At 42.2% G+C, this 16046-nt stretch overlaps 2 protein-coding genes across 10 annotated transcripts in view; one reads left to right on the plus strand and one right to left on the minus strand.

Annotated features, from left to right (window-relative positions):
- The window catches only part of LOC145506681 (uncharacterized), a 141078-nt gene that overhangs the window by 24081 nt on the left and 100951 nt on the right, over positions 1–16046 (plus strand). The window lies entirely within an intron of this gene.
- LOC145506682 (uncharacterized) overlaps positions 1–16046 on the minus strand; it is a 28546-nt gene that overhangs the window by 8635 nt on the left and 3865 nt on the right. For 2 of the 9 annotated variants that reach the window (XR_014054170.1, XR_014054169.1), the window contains exons 3-12: positions 15083–15153; positions 14619–14643; positions 12903–12973; positions 12445–12469; positions 8448–8518; positions 7968–7992; positions 6038–6108; positions 5589–5613; positions 2845–2916; positions 2356–2380 (exon numbers count right to left, since the gene is read on the minus strand). Coding sequence is in view for 5 of the 9 variants with exons in the window: in XM_081491934.1 (XP_081348060.1) it covers positions 2356–2379; positions 2848–2916; positions 5589–5613; positions 6038–6108; positions 7917–7992; positions 8448–8518; positions 12445–12469; positions 12903–12973; positions 14619–14643; positions 15083–15153 (528 nt within the window). In the remaining 4 variants the exon portion in view is untranslated. Of the gene's footprint in view, positions 1–2355; positions 2381–2830; positions 2917–5588; positions 5614–6021; positions 6109–7916; positions 7993–8447; positions 8519–12444; positions 12470–12902; positions 12974–14618; positions 14644–15082; positions 15154–16046 lie in introns of all 9 variants that reach the window. The other 7 variants (XR_014054168.1, XR_014054167.1, XM_081491934.1 and 4 more) reach the window with 6 other exon arrangements.

Below are 16046 nucleotides of genomic sequence, written 5' to 3' on the forward strand. Positions count from 1 at the left end.
TTTTGCAATCGAAGAGAAACCCAAAGAGCAAAAACAATCTTGAGAGCAAAGAACAACAATGGGGCCTTCAGGCTTCCTGAATTCAAAACAGGTAAGAATGCCACAGCAGTCAAAACTGTGTTCTACCTGCAGCAAAATAGGCAGAGAGACCAATGACTCATAAGGAGGGACTCTTGAATAAATTCACACATGTGAGGCCAAATGATCTTTGCCAGGGTTCTGAAATGATCAAGTGAAGAAAGGAGGGTCTCTCCTCTGCAATCAACAGAAAGGCGATTGATGGAATGAGAGGAAGTATCTGCAAACTTTGTATCTGAATAATGGGCCAATATCCAGAATATATAGCAACTACTACAACTCAGCTTCAAAACAACAACAGGCAAATAGCTGACTTTAAAAAATGTGTAAAGGCTTCAATAGACATTTCTTCATAGAAGACAGAGAAGTGACCAATATACATAGGAATAGTGCTCAACATCACTAAGTATCAGTGAAATGGAAACCAAGTCAAAAGGAGATATCACCTTTGAGGTTGTGTATTCTAAAAAGAAAATAAAAGATTTTGGCAACAAAGTAGAGAAATGGAACTTTTGTACCTGTTGGTAGGAATGTAAAATGACATAGCCGTTATGGAACAGTTTGGAAGTCCCTCAAAATAGTATTAAGAGAACGATCATAAGATCCAAGAATCACTCTTTTGAGTTTATGTCCAAAGAAGATAAAATGAGAATGTCCAGGAGATACCTACAATCACATATCCGTTGCTGTATCGTACACGAAATCCAAGAAAACTGCCCGGTGTCCACGGGCAGATAAATTGAAAAGAAACTGTGGTGTATACACACACTGGAAGGTGTTTCAGCATTTAAAAATGAAGGATATCTTGTCATTCGCAGCACTGTGAATGAAGCTTGAGGATATTGGTAAGAGTGAAATAAGGTAGTCAAAGGAGGACACGTATTGCACAATTCCATTTACCTGAGGTTTCTAAAAGAAAATTCAGAGAAGCAGAGAGTAGAAGGGTCGTTCTAAGAACTGGGAAGAGGTTGACCGAGGGAGTATCTGTTCAATGGTAATAAAATTTTTGTTGCAGGATGGAAAAGTTCTAGAGACAAGCTGAATAGCACAGTGCATTGAATTAACAGGACTGACGGGACACTTCAAAGCTTAAGAGGCAAATCTGGACTGAACTTCATCTATGCTTTTAGGTTCCTCTTTCTCAGATTCCTCTAGACCTGGGTGTGGCATATGGGTACCACCAGGGGCTCCCTGCAGAAGGAAGGAGCCTCCCCAGTACTGGGGGCCTTGATTGAGGGGGGAAGATTCATTCTGAGGCTCTAATAGGAAAGAGTTGGAATGAGGGAAATGGCAGAGTGATGAATCATGACCAATCAAAATGCTATAAGACCTAGTAAGAAATGGGATTTATGGTTAAATGAAGGTGTGATTGACCCAAGAGGGGGATACTGAAACACGGTTTTGTTTTTTGAGAATCGTGTAGGGCGTCACTGGTGCCTCAGTGGTAACAATCTACATGTCAAAGCAGGAGATACAAGCTCAATCCCTGGTCTGGAAAGCCTCCACATGCCGTGGAGAAACTAAACCCGTCAGTGTACCACAAGGACTGAGCTGTGTTCTAGAGCTCAGGAGCCACAAGTGCTGAGCCCACCTTCCAAAACTACTGAATTCCAAGAGCCCTAGAAGCCATGCTCTGCAACAAAAGAGGCTACTAAAGCAATAAGCCTATGCAGCTAGAGAGATGCCCTCACTCTCCACCTGTAGAGAAAAGCCTGCACAGCAATGAAGACCCAGCAGAGACAAGAAAAAATTTAAGAAAAATTAAGAAGACTCCAGTAAACATTCTCCTGGGTAGTGATGGGATTTGTCTCTCAGGGTAATGGAAGTCCCCTTGGTATAAAATCAATGGATACAGTGAATGTGTATACTTGGTTTAATTTTTATATACATACTCATTAATGGTACATGGTGATGGGAAATTTTGGGGGGAAGTTGATACCAGTAACAGTGATGTTCAGGGTGACAACTATCCAGGAAAACACAACACAAAAAATTCACAGACACATGAAGAATCACACTATTCATTACACATAGAGACACACCCAGTCCCATGGACACAAACCTACACTATGAACCATAATACAGCTTCTTCCTGGAACTACAGTAATCGTCCACATTGCTCTACTTATAAATTACTTTCTATCACCAGGGCCCCTATACTCATTGCCAGCAGGAATTTGGAATCAGTTTTCCCTCTACACTAAAACCAGAGAGAAAGCCCCAACTTTCTTATTGACAAAGTTTATCTCCCAAAGTGAATGATTCTAGAATACATACCACTTTCACATCCTGAAAGGGCCACCTGCAAGTACAGAAGAGAAGACATCATGAGGGTAAGATCACATAGATGCACAATCTTTGGTTCATTTGGTGACAGCTCCTGATGAGGAGCAGTGGTGGAGTCCAGGGAACACAGCAATATCAGAACACACATACTCAGGATGAAAGGCAAGACCTTGGCCTGGAGGATGGAACTGCCAAGATGATGTGGGTTGGAAATTGCAGAATTCTTTTCTTAGAGGAAATCTTGCTGCAGGAGAGAGAACTCTGTACTCGACAGGGTGTAATGGATGCTAATATTTTGATATACTGTGGACTGAGGCATCATGATTTGGTAACAAGTATCTCACTCCACATTATCCCAACCAAGGGAATTGTCTCTATCTGAAACGAACACCTTCAAAGACTCATAAGTTAATTCTACTGAAAGAGAAAGGAAACAATATTTCTATCTCAGACCAGAAAAAAAAACAATGAACAAACAACTTTCCTTGGAGACACATGGAGTCTCTTCGGTCCTGTCACAAGCTGGGTTGACTGGCAGGTCCTCAGTGAAACCTAGAGGGACACAGAGTAACTGTTAGAACACTGGTGAGGCTGCTCAGGAATCATGCACAGAGTTTTCTCTTTGTGTGGACTTGGGGTGCTGTGTATGAATGAGGGAGGTTAATAAGCAGGGACTGAACTAGTGTTCATCCATCCTCTTTAGAGGAGGAAGGAAAGTAAAGGAGCAGTGGAAGGAAATGAAAACAGATCTTTGGCTTTCTAGCTAGAGGAACCGAATCAACATGAAATATTCAATCTAAAAAATGGAAAACTCTTAAACGTGTGTACTGTTCAACGAAAGAGACCCATGACTCCTCCTGTTCATGTTGAACTCCTGCTAAATTGTCACTGTCTCTTGATTTTTCCCAGATCAGTCTTCCTCCAGGATCCACAGTTGTGGCTATTGTTCATCATGTTTTCTATGAGGCCTTGTACTTGATTTAAAGTAAACTCTGTTAGAGGACTGAAATCAATCCTGGGCAAAGTATGCTATTCTGTTAATTCACTAATTACTTGTCTCAAAGAAAATAAAATATACAAGATTTGATATTACTGAATTCCTACCATTTAAAAATAGCCATTATGAATAATATAGTATTTTTCTATCAATATTCATTTTCTATACAGTGAGTACATTTCCACTGAGTCAGTAGCTGTCCATACTTACAGGGGCCATCTGTTTAGTGGGACAGTTGATTATAGAAAGCACAGTTCCTCCACCAGGTCTTCCTGGGGAGCTAGAGGGACAGAGTAGCTCTTCGGACACTGGTGAGGCTACTCACCAGTTACTCAGCTTTTTTTTTTTTTTTTGATAGGGACAAGGGGTGGAGTGTATGCATGAGGGAGGTAAGTAACTATGGACTAAGCTGCTGTTGAATCATCCTCTCTGCTGGATGAAGGAGAGCAAAGGAGAGGAGCAGGAAAGAAATGAAAGAGAGAGTCTGCATTTTAACTAGTGATCTAATGATAACCTAACCATTGGGGAAAAAAGAAACACTAAAATGCATTCCAGCTTTAAATGACAGAGATGAACGTCCCTCCTGCTTGTTTCGAGCATCTGCTAAATCAGCCCTGGATTTCTTCCTAGACCACTCCCTCCCCAGGATCCAAAGTTGCAGCTATTGAACTTACCAAGTTTTCTATGAGATTTTGTTCTTGATTAAAAGCAAGCTCTGTTAGAGGACTGAATTCAATCCTACTTTTCCAAATATCTATTATCAATCATGTGATATTTTTCCCAGTCTTCATTTTTCCAAGCAATATTTGCATGTCCACTGAGACAGTGGCTGTCCACACTGACAGAACTGATACATTTAATGGGACAGTTCATAATGGAGAAGAAGCATAGGGTGAATGCTGACTGTCTCTGACCCAGCTGTTTAGGAGATTACAATGAGTCACGGTCATTAGGCTAACTACCGAGTTTGAACGTGAGATCTATTTGACATGTTCCTTAGAGTGTGTGCTACCAGGTTTAATCAATGTAAGGCTTATGGTAATGCTGCTGCTGCTGCTAAGTAGCTTCAGTCATGTCCTACTCTGTGCAACCCCATAGACGGCAGCCCACCAGGCTCCCCCGTCTCTGGGATTCTCCAGGCAAGAACACTGGAGTGGGTTGCCATTTCCTTTTCCAACGCATGAAAGAGAAAAGTGAAAGTGAAGTTGCTCAGTCGTCCGACTCTTAGCGACCCCATGGACCGTAGCCTACCAGGCTCCTCCGTCCATGGGATTTTCCAGGCAAGAGTACTGGAGTGGGGTGTCATTGCCTTCTCCAGCTTATGGTAATATCACCCAGTAAAATGAAATATCTCCCTAATGATAATCTGCTTTATTCCTTGTTTAAGCAATGTCACTACCACCAACAGATAGGACCGACATTGTCTACACAAGGCCACACAACTCTCACAATCTGTGAGTTCACCAGGAGGATGTGACCCCGAGGGGATTTTCACACTAATGACTGTGCCAAAGTTGGCTGTTACTCCACCTATGCTTGTCCTGGGTTCCATGACCACTGGGCGCACCTTATAATGATAGGCATGGTCTGGAACTCTGGAGCTGCTACTACCTCCAGGCATAAACATAGATGCAGGGACCCCCTTCCCCATGACTAGGATCCCATGGCTGAGTGATAAGTGCAGGTCAGGGGTCCAGAGCAGTCACACTGGGACCACCCCTAGGTCCTCAGTTTGACTTGTCCACTTAGGAGGTCAAGAGCTTGGGCCATTTTTCTCAGCACCATCTCCATCTGAGGAAAATGAATATGAACCAAACTGGAGGGATGGCTGAATTGAGGAAAGAATCAGGTAATGTATAGTCAGTGTGCAGTGGTGATGAGAAGCATTTAGAAAGTTCACAGTTGACTTGTGCTGTGTAAGAGGGAAACATCTCCTGAGGAAACACACATACACAGAGCTTCAGAAACACAACACATGGGCTCACACATGGGCCTCCAACCCTGATTCACACAAACCCACAACCTCTAAATGATGGAGTTGTTTCCAGGGCCCATAGAACACAGACATTGCTCTTTCCTGGGAAATTAGTCTCTTCTCTGCACCCCCAGCCCTCACCCACTGTAGGAATCAAACATCAGGGCGACTCTCCAACCAGAGCCAGAAAGAGAGCCCCACCTTCATCAGCTAAATTGTTCCTCAGGAGAAGGATGATCCCTGAATACTTACCGTGTTCACTGGCTGCTCCGGCTGCCTGTGATTAGAGAGAAGAAAACAGTGTGAGGGTGTCAGCATCATGTGTTCTCTGCAGTAACTTTATTGTTATCTGATTTTTTTCCTCGGGTAACTAAAACTCTTTAAAAAGTCAATCATTCCCAAAGAAAACACAGAGGACCCTTGTTGAAAAGGCTGGGCTGTTTCACTTAAGATCTTTCAGTTTCAAGGAGGAAAATATCCTACTGATGAAAGTACCTACAGTAGTAGCTGATGGTATTTTTTAGTGTCCTTTTGAACCAGGTCTGTGTTGATAATAGATTTATCCTCAATATTTCACCAGCCAGGAATTGCAAACATAAGTGTTAATATGTCTTGTCAGATTACTATAACTGTATTCCATTGAATAAAAAATAAAGAAGTGAAGCCACAGTCTTATCTGAGATACAGACAGTTGAGCTTACCTCCAGGGTACTCAGAGGCTGTTCCTCTGCCAAAGCCTGGGGCAGTTCCACCTCCAGGTCCTCCTGGGGAGCTAGAGGGAAACAGAATGTCATCAGGACAGACGTGAAGCTGCTTACAAATATCTCAGGTTTTTGTTTGCTTGTTTGATGGGCACATGGGGTGGAATGTGTACATGAGAGTGGTTAGTACCTATGGACTGAGCTGCTGTTGAATCATCCTCTTTGCTGGATGAAGTACAACAAAGGAGACAAGCAGGAAGGCAATGAAAGAGAGTGTCTGCATTTAACTGGTTATAACCAAACCAGTGGGGAAAAGTGAAACATTAAAATGCACGCCAGCTTTCAATGACAGAGACCCATGACCTTCCTGCCTGTTTAGAGCTTCTGGTAAATCACACCAATCTTTTGGATTTCTCCCTGGATCACTGCATCTGCAGGATCCGCTGTTTCAGCTATTGTACTTACCAAGTCTGTGAGACTTTATTCTTGATTAAAAGCAAACTCTTGTTAGAGGACTGAATTCAATACTACCTTTCCAAATAGCTATTATCAATCATGCGATGTTACTTCCCAGTCTTGATTTTCCAAACAATGTTTGCATGTCCACTGAGTCAGTGGCCGTTCACACTCACAGAAGTCATACATTTAGTGGGACATTTCATTATGGAGAGGATGCATGGAGTGAACCTGACTGTCTCTGACCCAGCTGTGCATGAGATTTACAACAAGAGTCATGGTCACTAGACTAACTATCAAGTTCCACTGTCAGATTTATTTGACAATTTCCCTTGAGTATGTACTACAGTGTTTAATCAATGTAAGGTTATGGTAATGTTACCAGTACAATGAAATACATCTCTGATGATAATCTGCTATTGTCCTTGTTTAAACAATGACAGAAACACCAACACATATGACTTACACTCTACAAAAGGCCACACAACACTCGGAATCTGTGAGTTGACCAGGAGGATGTGAGTCCCGAGGTAATTTCCACAATCATGACTGTGCCAAAGTTGGCATTAATCCACCTATGGTTAGCCTGGGTTCCTTGACCACTGAGCCCACCTTATAATGATGGGCAGGATCTGGAGCCCTGGACCTGCGAGTACCACCAGGGAAAGTCATAGATGCAGGGATCCCCTTGCCCCATGACTGAGGATCACGTGGCTGAGTGGTAGGAGCAGGTCACTGGTCCAGAGGAGCCAAAATGGGATCAACCCTAGGTACTCAGTTTGGCTTTTCCACCTGGAAGTCAAGAATTTGGGCCACTTTTCTCATCACCATCTTCACCTGAGGAAAATCAATATGAAGCTAGTTTGAGGAATGGATTCCTTGATACCTCAGTTGTTAAAGAGTCCACCTGCAATGCTGGAGACCTGTGTTCGATCCCTGGGTTGGGAAGATCCTCTGGAGAAGGGAAAGTTTACCCACTCCAGTATTCTGGCCTGGAGGATTCCATGGACGGTATAGTCTATGGGGCTGCAAAGAGTCGGACACAAACTTAGTGACTTTCACTTTTGTTTTTGAGGAAAGACTGAGTTGAAGAAAGAATCAGGTAATGTATAGTCAGTGTGCAGTGGTGGTGAGAAGTGTTTAGAAAGTTTACAGTTGATTTGTACTAAGGCGGTAACATCTCCTGAGGGAACACACACACACAGCTTCAGAATCATACCACTTGGGCTCACACATGGGCCCCCAACTCTGATTCACACAAACCCACAGCATCTAAATGATGTAGTTGCTTCCAGGGACCATAGAACAAAGACATTGTTCCTTCCTGGGAGATCAGTCTCTTCTCTGCATCTCCAGCCCGCACCCCAAGTAGGAATCCAGCATCAGGGCCACTCTCCAACCAGAGCCAGTCAGAGAACCCCACCTTTTTCAGCTGGATTGCACCTCAGCAGAGTGATGATCCCTGAATATTTACCGTGTTCATAGGCTTCCTCAGATTCCTGTGATTGGAGAGAAAAAAACAGAGTGAGGATATTAGCATCTTGAATTTTCTGCACTAAGTCTTCTGTTATCTGGTTTTTGTCCTCAGATAACTAAAACTCTTTATTTCAGTGGCTCCAAAATAAAACAGATAGTCTCCTGTTGAAAAGACTGCTCTGTAATACATAAGATCTCTCAGTTTCAATTTAAGCAACAATCACAAATTATTTTTCAAGAAAGAAAACTTTCTGCTGAGCAAATTACCTACAGTAGTAACTGATGCTGTCTTTTTTTAATGTCCTTTTGAATCAGGTCTGTGTAAATAAATAGATTTATCCTCACTACATTCCCAGACAAGGAATTGCATGTCTCAGTGGTAATGTAAATTGTCAGATTACTATAACTGTATTCGACTGAATAGAAAATAAAGAAGTGAAGCAACACTCTTATCCCAGATTAAGAAAGGTGCGCTTACCTTCACAGTACTCAGAGGCTCTTCCTCAGCCCAGTCCTGGGTCTGTTCCACTGCCAGGTCCTCCTGGGGAGCTAGAAGGACACAGAATAGCCATTGGGACACAGGTGAGGCTGCTCACTAATCACTCAGGAACCTTCTTTTGGGCGTGTGGTGCATGGGATGAAGTGTATGCATAAGGCATTTTAACTACGGACTGAGTTGCTCTTGAATCATCCTCACTGCTATATGAAGAAGAGCAGATCAGAGGAGCAGGAAACAACGAAGCAGAACTGAATTTTAACTAGTGATAACCTCACAGCTTGGGAAAAAAGAAACACTAAAATGCATGCTGCCTTTCAATGACAGAGATTCATAAGACTCTTGCCTGTTTATACCTTCCGGTAAATTGCCACTGTTGAGAATGATTTCTTCCTAGATCACTGCCTCCCCAGGATTCACACTTACACCTATGTACTTACCAAGCTTTCTATGAGATTTTGCTCTTTTTTTAATTTATTTTTTAATTGAAGGATAATTGCTTTCCAAAATTTTGTTGTTTTCTGTCAAACCTCAACCTGAATCAGCCAAACGTTAACATGTATCCTCTCCATTTAGAACCTCCCTCCCATCTGCCTCCCCATCCCACCCCTTTTGGTTGATACACAGCCCCTTTTGAGTTTCCATTTTACATATGATAATGTAAGTTTCCATGTTACTCTTTCCATACATCTCACCCACTCCTCCCCCCTCCCTATGTCCATAAGTCTATTCTCTATGTCTGTTTCTCCATTCAGTTCAGTTCAGTTCAGTTCCATCACTCAGTCATGTCTGACTGTTTGTGACCCCGTAGACTGCAGCACGCCAGGCCTCCCTGTCCATCAGCAGCTCCCAGAGTTTACTTAAACTCATGTATATGAAGTTGGTGATGCCATCCAATCATCTCATCCTCTATCATCCCCTTCTTCTCCTGCCTTCAATCATGCCCAGCATCAGGGTCTTTTCCAAAGACTCAGTTCTTCGCATCAGGTGGCCAAAGTATTGGAGTTTCGGCTTCAACATCAATACTTCCAATGAATATTCAGGACTGATTTCCTTCAGGATGGACTGATTGGATCTCCTTGCAGTCCAAGGGACTCTCAAGAGTCTTCTTAAACACCACAGTTCAAAAGCATCAATTCTTCAGCGCTCAGCTTTCTTTATAGTCCAACTCGTACATCCATATTTGACAACTGGAAAAACCATAGCTTTGACTAGACAGACCTTTGTAGGCAAAGTAATGTCTCTGCTTTTTAATATGCTGTCTAGGTTGGTCATAACTTTTCTTCAAAGGAGCATGCGCCTTTTAATTTCATGGCTGCAGTCACCATCTGCAGTGATTTTGGAGCTCCCGAAAATTAAATCTGTCACTGTTTCCACTGTTTCCCCATCTATTTGCCATGAAGTGATGGGACCAGATGCCAATATCTTAGTCTTCTGAACGTTGAGCTTTAAGCCATCTTTTTCACTCTCTTCTCTCACTTTCATCAAAAGGCTCTTTAGTTCTTCTTTGCTTTCTGCCATATGGGTGGTGTCATCTGCGTATCTGAGGTTATTGATATTTCTCCCAGAAATCTTGATTCCAGCTTGTGATTCACCCAGCCCAGCGTTTCTCATGATGTACTCTGCATATAAGTTAAATAAACAGGGTGACAATATAGAGCCTTGACATACTCCTTTTCCTATTTGGAACCAGTCTGTTGCTCCATGTCCAGTCCTAACTGTTTCTCCATTGCTGTCCTGTAAATAAATTCTTCAGTACCATTTTTCCTAGATTCTGTATTTATGTGTTAGAAAATGATATTTATCTTGCCATTTCTGACTTACTTCACTCTGTATAACAGGTTCTAGGTACACGTACCTCATTAGAACTGCCTCAAATGCATTCTTTTTTATGGCTGGTAATATTCCATTGTGTATATGTACCACAACTTCTTTATGCATTCATCTGTCGATGATTATCTAGTTTGCTTCTGTATTCTAGCTATTGCAAATAGTGCTGCAATGAGCAATGGGATACATTTGTCTTTATCAGTTTTGGTTTCCTGAGGATATATGCCTAAGAGTGGGATTGCTCGGTCATATACTGGTTTTCTTGGAGAAATGTCTGTTTAGGTCTCTTTCACACTTTTTGATTGGGTTGTTTTTCTGGTATTGAGTTTTATAAGCTGCTTGTATGTTATGGGAATTAATCCTTTGTCAGTGGTTTCATTTGCTATTATTTTCTCCCCTTCTGAGGGCTGTCTTTTCACCTTGCTTATAGTTCCCTTTGCTGTGCAAAAGCTTGAAAGTTTAATCAGGTCCCACTTGTTTATTTTGTTTTCATTTTTGTTACTCTAGGAGGTAGGTCCTAGAGGATCTTGCTTTGATTTATGTCATTGTTTTGTCTATGTTTTCCTCTAAGAGTTTTATAGATTCTGGTCTTACATTTAGGTCGTTAATCCATTTTGAGTTTATCTTATATATGGTGTTAGGAAGTGTTCTAATGTCATTCTTTTACAAGTAGCTGTCTAGTTTTCCTGGCATCATTTATTGAAGAAGCTGTCTTTGCCCCATTGTATATTCTTGCCTCCTTTGTCAAAAATAAGGTGCCCATGGGTGCCTAGGTTTATTTCTGGCCTTTCTATCTTTTTCCATTGGTCTATATTTCTGTTTTTGTTCCAGTACCATACTGTCTCGATGACTGTAGCTTTGTAGTATAATCTGAAGTTAGGAAGGTTGATTCCTACAGATGAGATTTTGTTCTTGATTAATAGCAATCTCTGTTAGCTGAATGAATTAATCCTACCTTTCCAAATAGCTATTATCAACCATGTGATGTTTTTCCCAGTCTTCATTTTCCAAGCAAAATCTGCATGTGCACTGAGTCAGTGGATGTTCACACTCAGAAAAGTCATACATTTAGTGGGACAGTTCATTATGGAGAGGAAGAATGGGGTGAATACTGATCTTCTCAGCCCCAGGTGTGCAGGAGATTGACAACAAGAGTCATGGCCACCAAGCTAACTGTCAAGATCCACTGTGAGACCTAATTGAAACCTTCCCTTGAGTGTGTGCTACCAGGTTTAATCAATGTAAGGTTTATGGTAATGTCACCCAGGCCAATGAAATATCTCCCTGATGATAATCTACTCTTGTCCTTGGTTAAGCAATGAGACTAGCACCAAGAGATATGACTGACAGTTTCTGCACAAGGCCACACAACTCTCAAATCTGTGAATTGACCAGGAGGATATGAGTCTCGAGGTGACTTTCACAGTAATGACTGTGCCAAAGCTGGATTTAATCCACCTAAGTTTGCCCTCAGTTCCATGACCATTGAGCCCATCTTATAATGATGGTCATGGTCTGCACCTCTGGAGCTGCTAGTACCTCCAGGCATAAACATAGATGCAGGGAGCCCCTTGCTCCATGACTGAGGATCCCATGTGAGTGGTAAGTGTAGGTCAGGAGTGCAGAGCAGACACACTGAGACCACCCCTATGTTCTCAGTTTGGCTTTTCAACACAGGAAGGTTAAGAGGTTGGGCCATTTTTCTCAGCACCATCTTCATGTGAGGAAAATGAATATTAACCAAATTTGAGGAATGGCTGAGCTGAGGAAAGAATCAAGTAATGTATAGTCAGCGTGCAGCGGTGATGAGAAGTGTCTAGAAAGTTCACAGTTGATTTGTGCTGTGGAAGAGGGAAACATCTCCTGAGGAAACACACACACACACAGAATCATACCACTTGGGGTCACACATGGACCCCAACCCTGATTCACACAAACCCACAGCATCTAAATGATGTAGTTGCTTCCAGGGACCATAGAACAAAGACATTGTTCTTTCCTGAGAGATTAGTCTCTTCTCTGTACCTCCAGCCCACACCCCAAGTAGGAATCCAGCATCAGGGCCACTCTCCAACCAGAGCCAGTCAGAGAACCCCACCTTTATCAGTTAGATTGTACCTTAGCAGAGTGATGATCCCTGAATATTTACCGTGTTCACTGGCTTCCCCAGATTCCTGTGATTGGAGAGAAGTAAACAGAGTGAGGATGTCAGCATCTTGAATTTTCTGCACTAAGTCTTCTGTTATGTGGTTTTTGTCCTCAGATAACTAAAACTCTGTATTTCAGTGGCTCCAAAATAAAACAGAGAGTCTCCTATTGAAAAGACTGGTCTGCTTCACATAAGATCTCTCAGTTTCGATTTTATTTTTCAAGAAAGAAAACTTTCTGTTGAGCAAAGTACCTGCAGTAGTAAATGATGCTGTCTTTTTTAAATGTCTTTTTGAATCAGGTTTGTGTTGATAATAGATTTATCCTCACTATTTTCCCACCCAAGATACTGCATGCCTTAGCGGTAATGTAAATTATCAGATTACTATAACTGTATTTGATTGAATAACAAATAAATGAAGCAACAGTCTTATCCCAGATTAAGAAAGGTGCGCTTACCTTCACAGTACTCAGAGGCTCTTCCTCAGCACAGTCCTGGGTATGTTCCACCACCTGGTCCTCCTGGGGAGCTAGAAGGACACAGAATAGCCATTGAGACACAGGTGAGGCTGCTCACCAATCATTCAGAAACCTTCTTTTTTGGGGCGAGGGAGCATGGGGTGGAGTGTATGCAGAAGACGTTAGTAAGTATGGACTGACTTGCTGTTGAATCATCCTCTTTGTTGTATAAGTAAGAGCAAATCAGAGGAGCAGGAAATAATGAAACAGAAATTCTGTATTTTAACTAGTCATAAGCTAACAGTTCAGGAAAAAAGAAACGCTAAAATGCATGCCGCCTTTCAATGACAGAGACTCATGAAACTCCTGTCTGTTCATATTGTCTGCAAAACCACCCCTACCCAGAAGGATTTCTTCTTAGATCACTACCTCCCCAGGATTCAGTTAACAGCTGTTGCACTTACTAAGTTTTCTGTGAGATTTTGTTCTTGATTAAAAGTGGTCTCTGTTAGAGGACTGAATTCAGTCCTACCTTGCCAAATAGCTATTATCAATCATGTGAGGTTTTTTCCCAGTCTTCATTTTCCAAACAATATTTGCATGTCCACTGAGTCGGTGTCTGTTCACACTCAGAGAAGTCATACATTTAGTGGAACAGTTCATTATGGACTGAAAGCACGGGGTAAACTTTGACCTTGTTGGACCCAGGTGTGCAGGAGATTTACAACAAGAGTCAAGGCCACCAAGCAGACTGTCAAGTTCCACTGTGAGATCTACTTGACACCTTCCCTTGAGAGTGTGCTACAGGGTTTAATCAATGCAAGGCTTATGGTAATGTCACCCAGTACAATGAAATATCTCCCTTATGATAATCTGCTTTTGTCCTTGGTTAAGCAATGACACTAGCACCAACAGATATGGCTTGTACTGTCTAAACAAGGGCATACAGCTCTCAGATCTGTGACTTGACCAGGAGGATGTGAGTCTTAAGGTGCCTTTCACAATAATGACCGTGCCAAAGTTGGCGTTAATCCACCTATGTTTGCCCTGGGTTCCATGACCACCGAGCCCATCTTAGAATGATGGACACGGTCTGGACCTCTGGAGCTCTAGTACCTTCAGGCATAAATGTAGATTCAGGGACCCCCTTGCTCCATGACTGAGGATCACATGGTTGAGTGTAAGTGTAGGTCAGGGGTCCAAAGCAGACACACTGGGATCACCCCAAGGTTCTCAGTTTATTCTTTTCCACTTAGGAGGTCAAGAGCTTGGGCCATTTTTCTCAGCACCATCTCCATTCAAGCAAAATGAATATTAGCCAAACTTGAGGAATGACTGAGTTGAGGAAAGAATCAGGTAATCTATAGCCAGTGTGCAGTGTGATGAGCAGTGTTTAGAAAGTTCACAATTGACTTGTGCTGTGTAAGAGGGAAACATCTCCTGAGGAAACACACACAGACGCATAGCTTTAGAATCACACCACGTGGGGTCACACATGGGACCCAAAGCCACACATCTAAATGATGTAGTTGTTTCCAGGTACCATAGAGTACAGACATTGTTCATTCCTAGGAGATTAGTCACTTCTCGGTACCCCTACCCTTCACCCCCTTTAGGAATCCAGCATCAGGGCAACTCTCCAAACAGAGCTAGCGAGAGAATGCCACCTTCATCAATAGATTATTTTAATCAGAGGGATGATCCCTGAATATTTACCGTGTTCACTGGCTGCTTCACACGCCTGCAATTAGAAAGAAGAAAATAGTGTGAGGGTGTCAGCATCTCGTCAGGTCTTTGTTCTCATTTTCTTTTCAGAAACTAAATGGGAATGTGCTATTGAGTCCATAGCCGCACAAGAACACATAGAGGACACCTGTGGGAAAGGCTGCAGCTCCTCCTGGAAGATCTCTCCAGCCCATTTTGACCAGTAATTAAAACTTTTTATTTCAGGAAGGAACATTTTCTGCTGAGGAAACTACTCCCAATTCCAGTTTTTAATTCCTGTTGTCATTTTTGAAAAATGTCCTTTTGAATAGGTTATCTGCTGGGAGAAATTCATCCATCAAGTTAAAAATTGTTTATATCAACTGTCTTGAATATTTTGAACCTTTATCTGAATTCAGCTAGAAAATAAAGTCATTAAGCAACACTTTTATCTCAGATGAGTAGGAAGCACTTACTATGGAGGTGGGCAGAGCCTCTTCTGCCACCGTTGGAATGGATAGCTCCTCCAGCTGGTCTTCAGGGAGCTCTACGAGGACATAGAGGAATTGTCAGGACATTTGTGATGCTGATCGGGAAGACCTTGTTAATGTGGACACACAGGGGAAGTGTGTGGATGTGGGTGGTTAATAAGTGTGGGCTGAGATCTGCTGGACAACCTTCCTCATGGGTGGAGGAAGGCAAAGGAGATGAACATTTCAGAAATGAGTCAGAGACCCTGAAGCTTTCTAGCTAATGGGAACCTGATCGACTTGAAACTCTCAGTCTGACAGAGGGAAGCATAAAAATCACACTATGTTTCAGTAGTCATATACAGTTGTGAAATTTGGACCGTAAAAAAGGCTGAATGCCAAAGAATTGATGCTTTAGAACAGTGGTGCTGAAGAGACCCTTGAGAGTTCTTAGGACAGCAAGGAGATCAAACCAGTTAATCCTAAAGGAAATCAACCATGAATATTCATTGAAAGGACTGATGCTGAAACTTCAATACTTTGGCCACCTGATGTAAAGAGCAGACTCACTCAAAAAGCCCCTGATGCTGGGAAACACTGAGGACAGTAGGAAAAGGCAGGGCCACAGAGGATGAGATGACTTGATAGCATCAACTCAATGGACATGAATTTGAGCAAACTCCAGGAGATAGAGAAGGACGGGGAAGCTTGGTGTGCTGCTGTCCATGGGTTCACAGATGTAACTTAGCGACTGAGCATAGTGATCAAAGATACATTGTATTTATTCTTTTCATAATTTTTAAGAATTAAAAAGTTCCATAGCATTTTCTATATTCACAATTCAGTGTACCTATCAACACCATCTACATGTACATCTTTTGCATCAGATCCAATATAACCTTTGTACCCATTAAGTAATTATCCACCTTCTCCCTTGCCTCCTTGCATTGGTAATTTCTATTTCCAGTTT

This window comes from Giraffa tippelskirchi, chromosome 5, assembly GCF_054371585.1.
Source record: "Giraffa tippelskirchi isolate mGirTip1 chromosome 5, T2T-mGirTip1v1.2.pri, whole genome shotgun sequence".
NCBI classification, from domain to species: Eukaryota; Metazoa; Chordata; class Mammalia; order Artiodactyla; family Giraffidae; genus Giraffa; species Giraffa tippelskirchi.